This window comes from Tamandua tetradactyla, chromosome 17 (genome assembly GCF_023851605.1).
Source record: "Tamandua tetradactyla isolate mTamTet1 chromosome 17, mTamTet1.pri, whole genome shotgun sequence".
Taxonomy (NCBI): domain Eukaryota; kingdom Metazoa; phylum Chordata; class Mammalia; order Pilosa; family Myrmecophagidae; genus Tamandua; species Tamandua tetradactyla.
Genome location: NC_135343.1, coordinates 59,707,092 through 59,721,074, shown reverse-complemented (window position 1 = coordinate 59,721,074; position 13,983 = coordinate 59,707,092). Strand labels below are relative to the sequence as shown.

At 55.4% G+C, this 13,983-nt stretch overlaps 1 protein-coding gene and 1 pseudogene across 8 annotated transcripts in view; one reads left to right on the top strand and one right to left on the bottom strand.

Annotated features, from left to right (window-relative positions):
• Nucleotides 1-11,125, top strand: part of CAPG (capping actin protein, gelsolin like) — a 93,749-nt gene extending 82,624 nt beyond the window's left edge. For 5 of the 8 annotated variants that reach the window (XM_077134781.1, XM_077134779.1, XM_077134780.1 and 2 more), the window contains exons 3-12: nucleotides 1,220-1,292; nucleotides 5,579-5,614; nucleotides 5,715-5,887; nucleotides 5,987-6,141; nucleotides 6,317-6,484; nucleotides 7,717-7,866; nucleotides 8,222-8,314; nucleotides 8,408-8,540; nucleotides 10,305-10,393; nucleotides 10,926-11,125. In XM_077134781.1, the coding sequence (XP_076990896.1) occupies nucleotides 5,592-5,614; nucleotides 5,715-5,887; nucleotides 5,987-6,141; nucleotides 6,317-6,484; nucleotides 7,717-7,866; nucleotides 8,222-8,314; nucleotides 8,408-8,540; nucleotides 10,305-10,393; nucleotides 10,926-10,991 (1,050 nt within the window). In that variant the 5' untranslated portion in view covers nucleotides 1,220-1,292; nucleotides 5,579-5,591 and the 3' untranslated portion in view covers nucleotides 10,992-11,125. Of the gene's footprint in view, nucleotides 1-77; nucleotides 211-708; nucleotides 798-1,157; nucleotides 1,293-5,578; nucleotides 5,615-5,714; nucleotides 5,888-5,986; nucleotides 6,142-6,316; nucleotides 6,485-7,716; nucleotides 7,867-8,221; nucleotides 8,315-8,407; nucleotides 8,541-10,304; nucleotides 10,394-10,925 lie in introns of those variants that run through there. The other 3 variants (XM_077134782.1, XM_077134776.1, XM_077134783.1) reach the window with 3 other exon arrangements.
• On the bottom strand, nucleotides 11,083-13,243 carry LOC143661282 (galanin receptor type 1-like; annotated as a pseudogene).
• Between the last annotated feature and the right edge of the window lie 740 nt (nucleotides 13,244-13,983).

The following is a 13,983-nucleotide window of genomic DNA, read 5'->3' as shown; positions in this document are numbered from 1 at the left end:
CACAGAATGTTTCAGGGGCCTCAGCCATTCCTTCTTAACCGAGTTTTAAAAAAATAAATCAGATGTAGGCACTCAGGGCAGAGAGAAAGAGGAGCCAGGGGGAGGAGGGAAAGTGGTGCAGAGGCAGTGACCCCACCCAGGAAATGTGAGTAACTGAGCACCGCTGGGAGCAGTGCCGGGCTGTGCAGACGCGCCTTCCTCCCGAGGCTGGTGAGTCGGGGGAACGTGGCCGGTTGTGGATCTTCTGGCTTTCCTCTCTGTTCTGAGACCTACCTCAGAGATGCCATTTCCGGCCGGGCTGGCCATAACTGCCCTATGGGGAGGCCCAGTGCTGGGTGGTAGGGACCGCCGAGTCACCCTCCCCTACCTGGCCTGGCAGGACCCACTGCTGAGCCCCCTGGGTCTGCTCTGTCCTCCACCCAGGCCTGCCCATCCCGCCAAGGACTGTCCACCCCTTGCGGGAGATGTGTGGGGAGGGCAGACAGGTGGGGCAGCCCAGGAGGAGGGAGAGGGAAGTGGGAGTCTGGAGTGGGGCCAGGCCAGAGGAAAGAGGAATCTGAAAAGCAGAAGCAGGGGTAAAAGTGGGAGGGAGGCTGGCTGCGGAGCCCAGGGCCCTGGGGAGCCAGGGTTTGCAAATAGAGACCCACATTTCTGGAAGCCACTTTCCCCAGCACCTTGACGGACCCGGCCCTCTGCGTCTTGTGCCAGGCCCTCCCAGCCGCCCGGGAGGAAGGGGTGGCTGCACCCCGTTACAAACGAAGGCACTCCTCGAGCAGGGAGGGCCCTTCCAGGCAGAGGCCAGTATGCCGAGTGGACTGGACTCCTGAGGGCCCCTGGTTGGAGATGAATTCAGATTTGCCAACACTTGTCTCTGAAACAGGAATAACCTGTCTATGCAGATGACTGGGGCAGAATGGTTCTGGGGACAGGGAGGGGCAGGCCTGCATCTGGAATGCAAACATGCATGACACCATCAGTTATTCTGCAAGTTCAACAAGACCGGGGCTGAGGGTCTGGCCAGGCTGCCTGGGGCCGGGTGGGAGGTGGGGGTAGAGGATGGAGAACGGTGGGGTCCTCCTTTGTGTCAGGGGAGAGCACTGGCCTGGAAGCTGCAAACCTGGCCTCTGGAGCCAGCTCCTAATGATGCCCCATCCCAGGCTCTGAGGACCTGGTGGAGTTCCTAAGTGTTGACATCTACTACTCCCTTCTATGAAATCAGGATCCGAGGAGGACAAAGATACCAGGCTCCCAAGGCCGGGCCATTCTGACAGCTGTCAAGCATCGTCTTAAAGGTATGCATAGCGGTGACACTCCCACCCTCAGCCTCAGGTGCCCCAGGATGCTGTCAAGGTCAGGCTGGTTCCTAAATGAGGACCAAGGGCCAGCCAGCAGGGTGTGAATCTTACCCCCTACTACCCCCTCTACCCCGCTCCCCTGCCCCCTGCCAGCCTGCCAGGATCTCTAGCCCCTGTTTTCTGCTGCCCCAGCTGCTCCAGGCTGTCCCAGCCTGCTGAAATCCTGTGCTATCCCTCAGCCACCTAGTCTAACAGTTGGACCCCAGCAAATCCAGTTTGTCAAGCACATTCTTTGAGCACTTGCAGTGTGCCTCCAAAGAGGCAAAAACACAATCCCTGCTTCAATATCTCATAGAGTCTGGTAGGGGAGACAAGAAAGTCCTTAGCTCACTGCAGAGTGGGAGAGAGTGAAGGGTTTGATGGCGGTATAGTAGTGATTGCCTTGTGAGGTGGTGAGCTCCCCATCATCAGGAGCATTCAAGGAGAGGATGGTGTGCGATGCTATAGCAGGGATTTCTGAGCTGTGTGCATACGGTTCTGTATTGGGAGGTGAGTGGGGAGCAGCACTAGATCAGCACTAAGGCGCCTTCTAATGCTGACATCTGTGATTCTTTCCGTGACATCTGCCATCCTCACAGGGGGTGATGTCACCTGCCCCACCACTCCCTGCAGTTGGACCAGGGGAGCACAGGCCATTCTCAGTCTCCCTCAGCCTGCACAGCACCGAGCCCCTAATGCAGACATTGAATGAAATCCAGTAGACTGTTGTAGGCTGCTTGAGCCATACAGGAGTGTCGGGTGTCTCCCCTCCTCCGAGAACTTAGAGGCTGGTTGAGACATGAAGGGATCTGGCCATGCTATAGGATGACTTGGGAGCAAGGGCTGAAGGTGGGCTCCCAGGTGAGAGGACTGGGGTCTCTTCCAGACAAGGCCAGGTAGCCTAACAGTCCCAGAAGTTTCCATGCACACCTAGGTGCAGAGGGATGGTGACGCCTTGATGGGTGGGAGGGTGGTAGTGGGCATTTGGGATGTTCCACGGGCCGAGAGCTTGGGCAGAGGGGCACAAGTGGGGAGAAAAGAGTGAAAGACAAGGTGTGCGGACAGGCCCTTCCCTGGGAGAGTGTGGAGCAGAAGGCTGCAGAGGCAGGGTGATGACAGGGCACTCCTGGCAGGTGTCCAGGCTGCACCCAGAGAGGCTACACCCCATAGAATCAGCTTTTAGCTGGTCTGATATGTGAGCCGGACCCCCAGATGATTCTACCGTGCAGGCAGGGTGGGGCCCTATTTGGGACACAGTCCTCTGGCAGCGTTTGAATCTCCTGGAACATAAGTTCCAAATACAGATGCCCAGGCCCGTGGAATCAGAATCTCCAGGCCTGCGGCATGGGTGCCTACATTTTTTGTAAGGTTCCAAAGAGATTCTAGTGCACAGACAGGGTAATGGAGGAGCAGGCAGCCAAGCTCCTTCCAACAGATTTCGAATACGACTCAAGCTGTCATTCAGTAGCCCCGAGTGGAAAACATGAACTCTGACAGTTGGCCTTCTTGTTCCCAGCTCTCCCCTGCCGGTCTGGGCTTGGGGCCTGAGTCACAGGGGATGTGGGCAGCGCATGTGACTCTCTGTGGGATGGAGACACACCAAAGCTTCCTTTCTCCAACCCTCCCCCTCCCCCCCCCCCCCCCCCTCCCCCTCCCCGCCTCCCCCCTTTGGGGAAGTGTAGGGCCAAAAAAATGCCTTCCGCTGTTTTGGGGGTTGGGAATGGAAAAGGAAAGTCAGAGCTCATTTGGTATTTTGCATCCATTTCCACCGCCCTTGACTCCCCCGCTGCCACCGCCCTGCCACACACTTTGTTTCCTGCTCGGACTCAACACCCCTTACTTTCCTGCTCCCTCACCCCTACCCAAATCACTGGCCCTCTCTGCGGCTTCCGCCGGCCCTAAGAGGCGCCTGATGGCTGCACTCTAATTCTCCAAGCCGGCCCCTGCACCATCAGGGCTCACTTTGCAAAAATACTGTTCTTGCACTCGGAGTGAATGGTACTGCAGTGTTTGCTGCTACGTGATTTCTGCATTTTAAGCCAAAAAAAAAAAAAAGAAAAGAAACCTATAGGAGAAACCATGAGTGGAAGCTATAGCTACTGGATTTTAATGATTTTTTTTAAAAGATCATATTTTTTAAAAATGCGTACCTGCAGCATTTTTCTTTCCCCCTTTAACTTTTGTACAAACAAAGTTGTTCCCACTGACCTACAGAACAAAGTTGATGTTTATCATCCGGCTTTTGGGGCGGAGCTGGGCACCTGGGGGAATAGGTGAAATTCTCCAGGGAGGGAGTTTAGAACTGGAGGGCCTTTGAGTAAGTTAGCACGAGGGTTTTGGGACAGGTGTCTTTATCAGGTTAAGGAAGTTCCCTTCTGTTCCCTGTTTGCTGAGAGATTTTTTTTTATCAGGAATGGATGTAGAATTTGTTAAATTGCTTTTGTGCTGCTATTGAGCTGATGATACACATACGTACTCTCTCACACTCAACACACATATATTTACTTTTATTTGGTCTATTAATATGATTGAATTTATGTTGATCTATTAACTGATTTTATATAGATTGGTATCTTTTATATATTGATTGATTTTATATTGGTCATTTACTAATTTGATTGCTTTAAATTGGTCGGCTATGTTGATTGATTTTCAGATGTTACTTCAACATTGCATTCCTTGGATAAACTCCATTTGGTTAGTGTGTTTTATCCTTTTTATATATATTGTTGGATTCTGTTTGCTAAAATTTTGTTAAATTTTTGTGCCTTTGCTCACGAAGACATTGGTCTGTGATTTTCCTTTCTTGTAATATATTTATCTGCTTTTGGGATCAGGAGAAAGCTGGCAGTATAGGATGACGTGTTCCCTCCTCTTTATTTTTTGGATGAGTTTGTGTAGAAGTGATAAAATATCTTCCTTAAATTTTTGGTAGAATTTACCAGTGTAGCTATCTGGGCTTGGAATACTTTTCTTGTAGCAATCTTTTGTTTTTTTTTCCATGGGCAGCCTCTGTGGCCCACCCTCTTGTCGCAATGTTTTTGACAACAAATTCAATTTAAAAAAATAGAGGACTGTTGAGTTAATGTTTCCTTGTGAGTTTTTGTTGTTATTGTATCTTCCATTCCATCTGTGGTAGTTAGGTTCAGTTGTCAACTTGGCCAGGTGAAGGCACCTAGTTCTGTTGCTGCGGACATGAGCCAGTGGTACGTGAACCTCATCTGTTGCTCGTTACATCTGCCGTTGGCTAGGAGGTGTGCCTGCTGCAATGAATGACGTTTAACTTAATTGGCTGGTGCTTAAATGAGAGCGCGCAATGTAGCACAGCCTAAGCAGCTCGGCATTCCTCATCTCAGCACTCGCAGCTCAGCCCAGGCCTTTGGAGATGCAGAAAGAAGTCACCCCGGGGAAAGTTGGTGGAACCCAGGGGCCTGGAGAGAAGGCCAGCAGAGACCATCCTGTGCCTTCCACATAAGAAAGAACCTCAGTGGAAAGTTAGCTGCCTTTCCTCTGAAGAACTAACAAAATAAATCCCCTTTTATTAAAAGCCAATCTGTCTCTGGTGTGTTGCATTCCGGCAGCTAGCAAACTAGAACACCATCTAAGTTGTCAGATTAATTGGCATAAAGTTTTCTGCAACGTTCCCTTTATCTTTTTAATATCTGAGGAACCTGTAGTGATGTCATCTTTTTTGTTCCTGCATTTGAAATCTGCGTCTTCTCTCTTTTTTTCTAGAGGTTTATCAATTTCATTGTTCTCACAAAAAAGAAAAAAAAAAAGAAAGGAAAAGACCCACTTCATTGATTTTCTGTTTTCTGCTCTTATTTTGATTATTTCTTTTCCTCTGATAACTTTGGGTTGAACTTGCTTTTCCTTTTCTAGTTATTTCGTAGTGGAAACTTAGGACACTGAATTTGGACTTCTCTAGTAGAAGCCGCTTTTGCTGACGGAGTTGTTTCCCAGCCTATGTCAGTACTCAGAATCAGGGTTCTGGAAGCAAAGGGAAGCAGTGGGGAAACACCGCTAGGGGTCAGAGAACTGGGCTCCCTGTGCTACCCAGTAGGCATGTGACCTTGGACTTGGCCCCTCTGGGTTTTTTAATCTGCAAAATGAAGCCAGCGCTACCCCCCTCTGAGGCTCCTGGAGATGCGGTAGTAATTGATGAGCATGAAAGGGGCTTCCCAGACCAAGGCAAGCCCGTTGTAGCACTTGTAATATAACCATGGCCTCCCCTATCATTCCAGATCCTGAAACGCCATGTACACCTCCATCCCGCAGAGGTAGGTGCCAGCCTCCCACACCCTCCCTGTTCCAGTCCCTGGCCCCCCGGCCCGGCCCCAGGGCGTGGCCTCCACAACCCCTTCCCCTCCCCTCCCGCAGCGGCTCCCCATTCCCCGCCTCGGTGCAGGCGCCCGGCCTGCACATCTGGCGGGTGGAGAAGCTGAAGCCGGTGCCCGTGGCCCCTGAGAACCGGGGAGTCTTCTTCTCGGGGGACTCCTACCTGGTGCTGCACAACGGCCCCGAGGAGCAGTCACACCTGCACATGTGGATAGGTGAGGGCTGGGGACCGGTGGGGACGCATCCGTCCAGACAGGGGCTGAGGCCGGCCTGGGGCTCCCGGGCCTTACCCTGCGACCTCCCCCGTGTCGCAGGCCAGCAGTCATCCCGGGACGAGCAGGGGGCCTGCGCCGTGCTGGCCGTGCACCTCAACACCCTGCTGGGGGAGCGGCCAGTGCAGCACCGCGAGGCGCAGGGCAACGAGTCGGACCTCTTCATGAGCTACTTCCCCCGCGGCCTCAAGTACCAGGTCCCAGCCCCCACCCCGGGCGCGGCCACCCCCGTCCCGCCGGCTCTCGTCCCGCGCCAGGCCTGGGGGCCCGGGGGGCCGGTCCCTGCCGTCCTCTCCTCCCGCTCCTGGCGGCCCGGGCTGGGGGGGGCTAGCGGTGCCCCGGCGGGCCGCTCAGCTGGCTTTGGGGCTGCAGGAAGGCGGCGTGGAGTCGGCGTTCCACAAGGCCCCGGCGGGGGCCGCGCCCGCTGCCGTCAGGAGGCTCTACCAGGTGAAGGGAAGGAAGAACATCCGTGCCACCGAGCGGCCGCTCGCCTGGGCCAGCTTCAACACCGGGGACTGCTTCATCCTGGACCTGGGCCAGGTGGGCTGGCACTACCCCTCAGAGGTCGGGGCCCGGGGGCCCGCGCAGAGGGAGGGCTCTGCTGGACGCCCGAGCTGGGGTGCTGCGGCCGTTAGAGAACACCCCATATGTGGGGACTGAACCTGCCCCCATGCCCCCCACCCCCCCCACCCCCCCCCACCCCCCCCCCGCCACTCCTGGACTTCTAGCCATGGCTGCTAGCATCCTGGCCCGCCCGCCCTCCCCGTCTGAGGAGCCTTTGTGGCTCTCAGGTTCGCAGCCTGCCAGACCACTCATTGATTCATTCACTCATTCATTCAGCGAGTCCACAGCCCTCCCTGAGCCAGCCCCGGGCCACGGTGTTGGATCAGACAAAGTCCCTGTGTCCAAGGAGTGACTCCTGGGGTGGCAGCCAGGATGTGCCCGCCCCTGGCCACAACCACGGCAGGATGTGGGCTCCCAGAGGGCAGAGGCCAGGGGCTGGGAGGCTGGGGGGCTTGGGGCAGGGAGGGGTCCCCTGGCCTGATGAGACCTTCCTGGAGGGGAAATGTCTTCCCAGCCAGAGGGGACAGGTGAGCTGAGCCCCAGAGGTGGGGAAGGGTTCAGCAGGGTGGGAACAGGAACAGGGCAGCAGAGATGGCTAAGGAAGGTGAGGCCTGGTCAGGAGGGATCCGAGGTCTGTCGGTGAGGTGGGGACTACACCTCACGCTGAGGATTTGGGGGGGCAGGAAGCTCAGCCAGGAGTTGTTTGGAAGGTAGATGAAAAGCAGTGAGCTGGGGCCCAGGAATGGACCCTGTCATGCAGTTCAGGAGAGGTGAGGAGGGCTGTGTTCGATGGGATATACACTCATCCGTCCATCCATCCATCCATCCTTCCACTCATCCATTCATTCCACAAATGCTTATTTTGCACCTCAGTATGTGGCAGGCTCTATTTTGATACCAAACAAAGCAAAATGAAACAAAACAGTCAGGGCCTGGGGATGTGTACTATATCATTAAGGGAGACAGATTATAAATAGGAGAAAGAAGAAAGATATGTGGCGATAAGTGATGTGCAGGAAGAGGAAACAGAGGGACTGCAGGCTGGGCAGTGCGCCTTGCAGATCTGGCTCCTCCTGATGTCTCAGAGCAGCTTCGGGGCTCTGACTGCCTCTGGGTGACCAGCCTCAGGGCACGGGTATTCTGGGAGGGGAAAGGGATCAACGGGCCCGGGCAGCTGGCTCTGATCTGGCCTCCCCGGGTCCCTGCAGAGCATCTTTGTCTGGTGCGGGGGCAAATCCAACATCCTGGAACGCAACAAGGCACGGGACCTGGCCCTGGCCATTCGGGACAGCGAGCGGCAGGGCCGGGCGCAGGTGGAGACTGTCACCGATGGGGAGGAACCCGCCGAGATGACCCAGGTGGAGGGGCTGGCAGCGGGGTGCCCGGAGCCTTAGCGCGGGAGTGGCCACATTAAGGGTGGTCAGTTGGGGGGCCTGAGGGCACCTGGTGGCGAATGGAGGATGCTAGTGGGGGGGGTCTGATCCTTCACTGAAGGCTGTGTCTGGCTCACAGGTACCTCTGGGGGTCCAGAATAAGGTGCCCCTTGGGACGGAGGCAGCCCTGAGGCCATGCGGCCTGGTTGGTGGGGTGGGTTGACCCACCTGTGTGGAGGACTACTTGTGCAGGGTAGTTTCTCCCAGCAGAGGTGGTAGTGCCAGAGTGTTGGGCTGAGGATCCCCGTAACCCTGGCCTGCCCCGGCCTGGCCCCTGCAGGTGCTGGGCCCGAAGCCTCCGCTGGAGGAGGGCAACCCCGAGGAAGACCTCACAGCTGACCGGACAAACGCCCAGGCTGCAGCTCTGTATAAGGTGTGCATGGGGGGGAAGGCCTGGGGAGGGCCGAGGTGCCTTCTCCAGGGACCACGGAGAGAGCTGGGTCCTGGCATGGTGCTCTGTCCTCAGGTCTCGGATGCCACGGGCCAGATGCACCTGACCAAGGTGGCCGACTCCAGCCCCTTTGCCCTGGAGCTGCTGCTGCCAGACGACTGCTTCGTGCTGGACAACGGGCTGTGTGGTCAAATCTACGTCTGGAAGGGTGCGTGTGCTCTCGGTGGCTGCCACTTAGCAGGCTTCCCACTGGAGGGCTCGGCCTGCCCAGCCTTGGGGAGCCTGGGTGCTTCTGGTGGAGGGTTTTCTCTTTGGGGCTCCCTCTCCCTAAATCCTAGCCAATGGGTCTGAAGTTTTATGGGCACCAGACTGTGCCAGGGCCTGTTAAAACACGACTGCTGGGCCCCCTTCCAGGGACTCTGATTCTGTAGGGCTGGATTGGAGCTGAGAATTTGCATTTCTAGCAAGTTCCCAGGAGGTGCTGTTGCTGCTGGTCCAGGGGCCACACTCTGAGAACCACTGTCCTAGAGAATGAGGCTTTCAGTACTTCTGGGCCCCCCGATCCTGGGATTCAGCCTTGAGGAGTGACAGAGCTAAATGTGAGATAAATATCATTACATGCAGTCCACTAAAGGTGGACTTGTGGACCTTGTTCTTCCAGTAGATTATACTGGCTGGAGATAGAAGTGGTGCTACGTGGAGAAGTCTGTGCTGCTTGCTGTGACTCTCTAAAAATGCGGGACACAGCACCAAGTCTCAGGGACACGAGGAACCTCCTCTTACTTTCCTCTGGTTGTCTTCTCTGAGCATGTCCTATGTCCCGGACCAGATCAGAAGCTTCTTGAAAGCAAGAAATACATTTTCTGTAGTGTTTTTGGCAAAATAGCATTTCCTTAACAATTATTTGTGAGGTCAACCAAGATGGAGAGACAGCCCCAGCTCCGAGCCCGGCCAGGCTGATGGAGGAGTTAGGTGTCCTAGCATAGCTGCCACCAGGCAACCACCACAACTGTCTCCTAACATGAAAATAAAGGCAGAAGGGAAGAGCCTGGAGCAGTAAACAGTATTGGCAGGCTGCTAAGGATTAAAGAAGGGAAGTGGGAGCATTGTGTCCCTGGGCTGCCTTTTCCACTTTTGCCATAGGGCGCACTTCCCCTGGAACCAACGCCAACGTGGAGGGCTCCCCAGACCAGTCCACAGCTTACTGAAGCCCAGGCAGAGACAAGGCATTGTAGGAAGAGAAGAGGAGACAAAGGAGACTTGGGAGACCAGGAAGGGAAGTGTCTCCCGGGCAGTGGTGCAGCCAGTCAATCTCAAGAGGAAAGTACAGAAAGCATATTAATTTTAGATCCACTGTGGTTAACTAGGATTTTATAGCCTGGCTGGGGAGCCAGCCACAACTCACAACACTGTTTCCCTGGAAAAATGCCTTAAGTAGGAGCACAGCACGTGTGACAGGGCCTGCCTGCAGAAGGGTTGCTGTGCGATCTTCAGTTTTGTTATTCTTGGTTGGCTAACTTTTGAGCCAAGGTCCGGCTCCAGCTTTCTACGTAGGAGTAAGGTCATGTCTGTAGTAAATCACGCCCTTCTCCTATTTAGCTTTACAGAAAAAAATTGATAACAGGACAGAGGGCAGACTCAGGAAGCCAGGGGCCCTGCTGAGGGGAACCCCTGGCCTTGGAGTTTGATGCTGGAGAGAACAGCTCTGAGAGCCCTGCAATATCCTTGGAATAAGCCTAGTTGGAGCAGGCGACTGGAGGATTAGACCTGGGAAGGAGTTTTCCTCTGTCCTGGGACACGTGTCCAGCGGCCGGGCATCACACCTACAGGGGCGCTTCAGTATCCCTGGGAACCCCCGTCCATTTGTTAAAAATTGCCAGAAATCCTGTGGGCCCCCTTGAATTTCCCTGAGAAAATGAGATGGGGGATGGAAAAGGCCCCTGCCCTTTTTATACACTCTCCTGTGGCCCAGGGCGGAGAGCCAATGAGAAGGAGCGGCAGGCGGCTCTCCAGGTGGCCGAGGACTTCATCTCCCGCATGCGGTACGCCCCAAACACCCAGGTGAGGCGACGCCCCCCGCCCCCCACCCCATTCCTGGGGTTCTTTGTGGCCTCCTACCCACCGCCCCCCAAACTGGACAAGAAGGACAGGAAAGCTGCAGCACAATCGGGCTTCTCCCAGACCCATCCAGTGGGAAAATCCTTCTCAAACCTCAGAAATTAAAGCTACACATTATTTTCTAAGAGGATGTTGGGTGGCATGACAGCTTGTGCTCCTTGAGGCCACTGTCCCTAGCTAGGACCATCCCTTCCAGCCCCAGCCCAGTGGCCCCACAGCTGATGCAAGGCGAGCCAATAAGGTGCATTTATGAAGCTGTGCACCCAAGCCCGGGGAGCAGTTTTCTCAGCCCATGTCCCATACTCACGCTTTCCATCTCTCGGCTGAACGGAGGAGCAGCCCCGGCCTGGCCTGTGTGTGCGCTCAGGCCTGGTGCCCTACACCCCTCTCCAGGGCTCCGACTCTCCCTGGCTTAGCCTGGCAGAGGCAGAAGGGGACACCCCTGAGCCAGGCCTCTCCCCCACCATCCCTGCAGGTGGAGATTCTGCCCCAGGGCCGCGAGAGTCCCATCTTCAAGCAATTCTTCAAGGACTGGAAATGAGGGTGGGCACACCCCGCCCCACCTGGGGGCCGCCTGCCTGCTGGTTCCTCCTCTTGCTGTCTAGCCTGTGCCGAGGCACCCCCACCCCCAGCTGCCGTGGATGGTCAATAAAGGAAACAGACGCTTTCTCCAGCTGTCTGCTTGCACAGCAATGCCTGGACTCATTCCCACTGCCCCCACTGACATTCCCAAGCTTATCGCCAAGCTGGAGATGACATGGGGTATGGATGACAACTCCACAGTCCCCGAGGGGCACGGCCTCCAAGGGATCTGACCTGGCTTTGCATGATTGAAGCAGAGGGGCAGGGAGACCTGGCGAACCCAACTGGGAGGTGGCACAGGTCCAGGTCCAAGGTTTGCTTCCACCTATAGGCTCAACTTAGTCACATTCCAGCTGAGGGACGCTGTGGCCGTGGGCTTGGGATGCATATCCACCTAAGCCAGTGCTTCCTGACATGCCCTAATAAACCACTGTGAGGCAGGCCCCACATGGCATGTGCTTATCAAGCAGGAAGACAACTTTGTACCAGTGGGCAGAAATCTGGCTTGCTTCTCGGGCACAGGGCACTGCTTGGGTGATGGGCCAGGATTGTGGTGCAAGGTGGAAAAAGTAGGGACTGTAGGTCAAGGGCATGGGTCCTGGCCCTCACTTGGACCCTCATTGAACTGGGGCAAACTCCTCGTCTGGCTCAGCCTCAGTTCATTCTCTTGTAGAATTTGGTGGTAGCTGAAACTTCAAAGAGAATAGAGAGCTAAATAGAGGTGACAAGAGAACAGCCAAAATGACGTGCCATCTTGTAGGGCGCAGCCCCCGTGTCCAGCAGGTGTGAGTCTGGGTAGGTGTCCCCAAGGCCAAGGTGGGCTGCAGCTGCCCTTGCTACTGTCACGCCTTACCCTGGGCCTGAGAGGATGTGGTTTCTGAGCTCTGACACATGGGATTCTTTCATCCCAAACAAAAATGAAAATCCCAGTTAAATTACTCTGGTTGCTCTATGCCAAGAAGCAGAATAGAACCCCCTGCCCACCCCTTAGTTTACACCAAGAGAGTGTGCCAGCGATGCTTTATAAATGGGTGGAGAGTATGGGGTGCACTAAAGTGGGGTGCTGACCATGTTTTTAGGATTGTGGGGTATTTTAAGACTGGGCCTACCAGGTCCCACATGGCCCCACACAGCAGCAGCCAGGAGCCCCGGCTGGCGGGGAGGATAGCGTCAGGCCGGGCCACTGCCACGTGGCACAGGAGAGCCATGGCCGCCATGCTGTAGGAGGTACAGATCATGGTGGCTGTGTTGGTGGCCTGGCTGGGGTGCAGACAGCCAGGTCCAGCCACCAGTCGCGCTGCAGGAAGCTCAGCAGCAGCACGGGCACCATGCAGGCTAGGAAGAGCCGGTCAGACAGCGTGATGTTCACCACGAGGCTGTTGGTCAGTGCGAGGGGCGGGGGGGGGGCGCCCAGGCCCGAGCCCACCACCAGCAGCATGAGCCCGCGGGCCAGCAGCTCCCCCAGCAGGATGAGGCCGCAGAAGCTGGCAAAGGCGAAACGGAGCAGCTGCCTGGGCGTGGCCGGGAGCGTGGCATCAGGCTCCAGCCCAGGCTCCATTCTCCTGCCTTGGACACACAAGGACAGCACAGGCGCCAGCCCCCAGGGCCACCTCCCCTCTCCTTATCTGCGCCCCTCTCCTACCAGAGCTCTGCTTCCCGCGGCACCCTCCAGCCCCTTTAGACCTCAAAACATCCTGATGCAAGGGGATGCATCAGCTACCTGGGTTCAAATCCCCACCCTGTTTCTTAGTAGCTTGGTGACCTCAGCAAAGTTATTCCACATTTCTCAGCCTCAGTTTGCTGAAGGGTAAGGAGGTGAGGAAATAAAACAGAGGTCAACAGTAACTGTCCCTAAGGGGTAAGATTCTGGGAATTTTCATTTTCTAAAGTTTCTGTGGGGAGTGCAAATTTATAATCTGCACTTTTTTATGATCTGATAAGTAAATATTATATATGTTAAAACAAAACAAAACAGAAAGACTGGACCTAGGCTCTTACCCAGGGAAAATGCACATATTAAGACTTCCGCATATTTTCAGAGAGTTCAGACACGACTCCCTGACCAGTTCAGCAGAACCCAACCTAAAAATTCCTGGACTCTGTCATGGCTCATGTCCCAAGACATGAAGCTGTGACTGTTCTGTTATATGGAGCATGTTACACAGCCAGTGGAGTGGGAGGAAAGGACCCCCCCGCCCCAGCCCGAGGCTCCCACATGCATAGGGACTGGATCCCAGATGTACTTGGAACAGCCACATTCGGCTCTGCTGAGTTAGCCGTATGGGCTCAGAGCAAGTAAGTGGTTTAAGAAGGAAAGGAATCAGGGTCCCCAACACTCAGAAGTGGAGGCACAGTTGTAGCTTTTCTCTCCTGTAGTCATGCCCAGTACTCACTCTGCCACCTCGGTTACCTAAGGGCCCAGGCTAGAGGAAGTAAGGAACCAAAGATTAGTGTAGTTCAGACAAAGACAACACCACGCACAGGGTGGGATATCCCATCACCCTGCCTTGAGGTCTCCTGCTGACAGCATTCTGGGGGTTCCCTTCCACAGGTGGGTGGCCATCTGTTGTTCCCACACCTGGGATGGGCCCCAATTCAGGGGTCAGACAATGATCTCTCATGGATCTACTTAAGGGTGCAGGGAGGATAAGAGAGTGGTGGTGGCCTGATAACCACCCACCCCATGGCCTGTGGTGGATGGTGGAGGACAATGGAACCCTCCAGAAGCAGAGCCCAGATGCAGGGGACAGAGCTTCCTCACAGCCTGAACACTAGAAGCCCCAGTGCAGCCAAAGCCCAGCCCGGCCTGAGCAGAGCCAGGGGCTCTCACCTGCTCCCACACTTTAGCTCAGGTGACCCTGGCCTGGTGGCCCTTTTGCAGATGTGGGATCACAGCCAGGCTCCCCTAGTGGCAGATGTATAGGGGCCTTACATCTAACCATGCCCTGAAA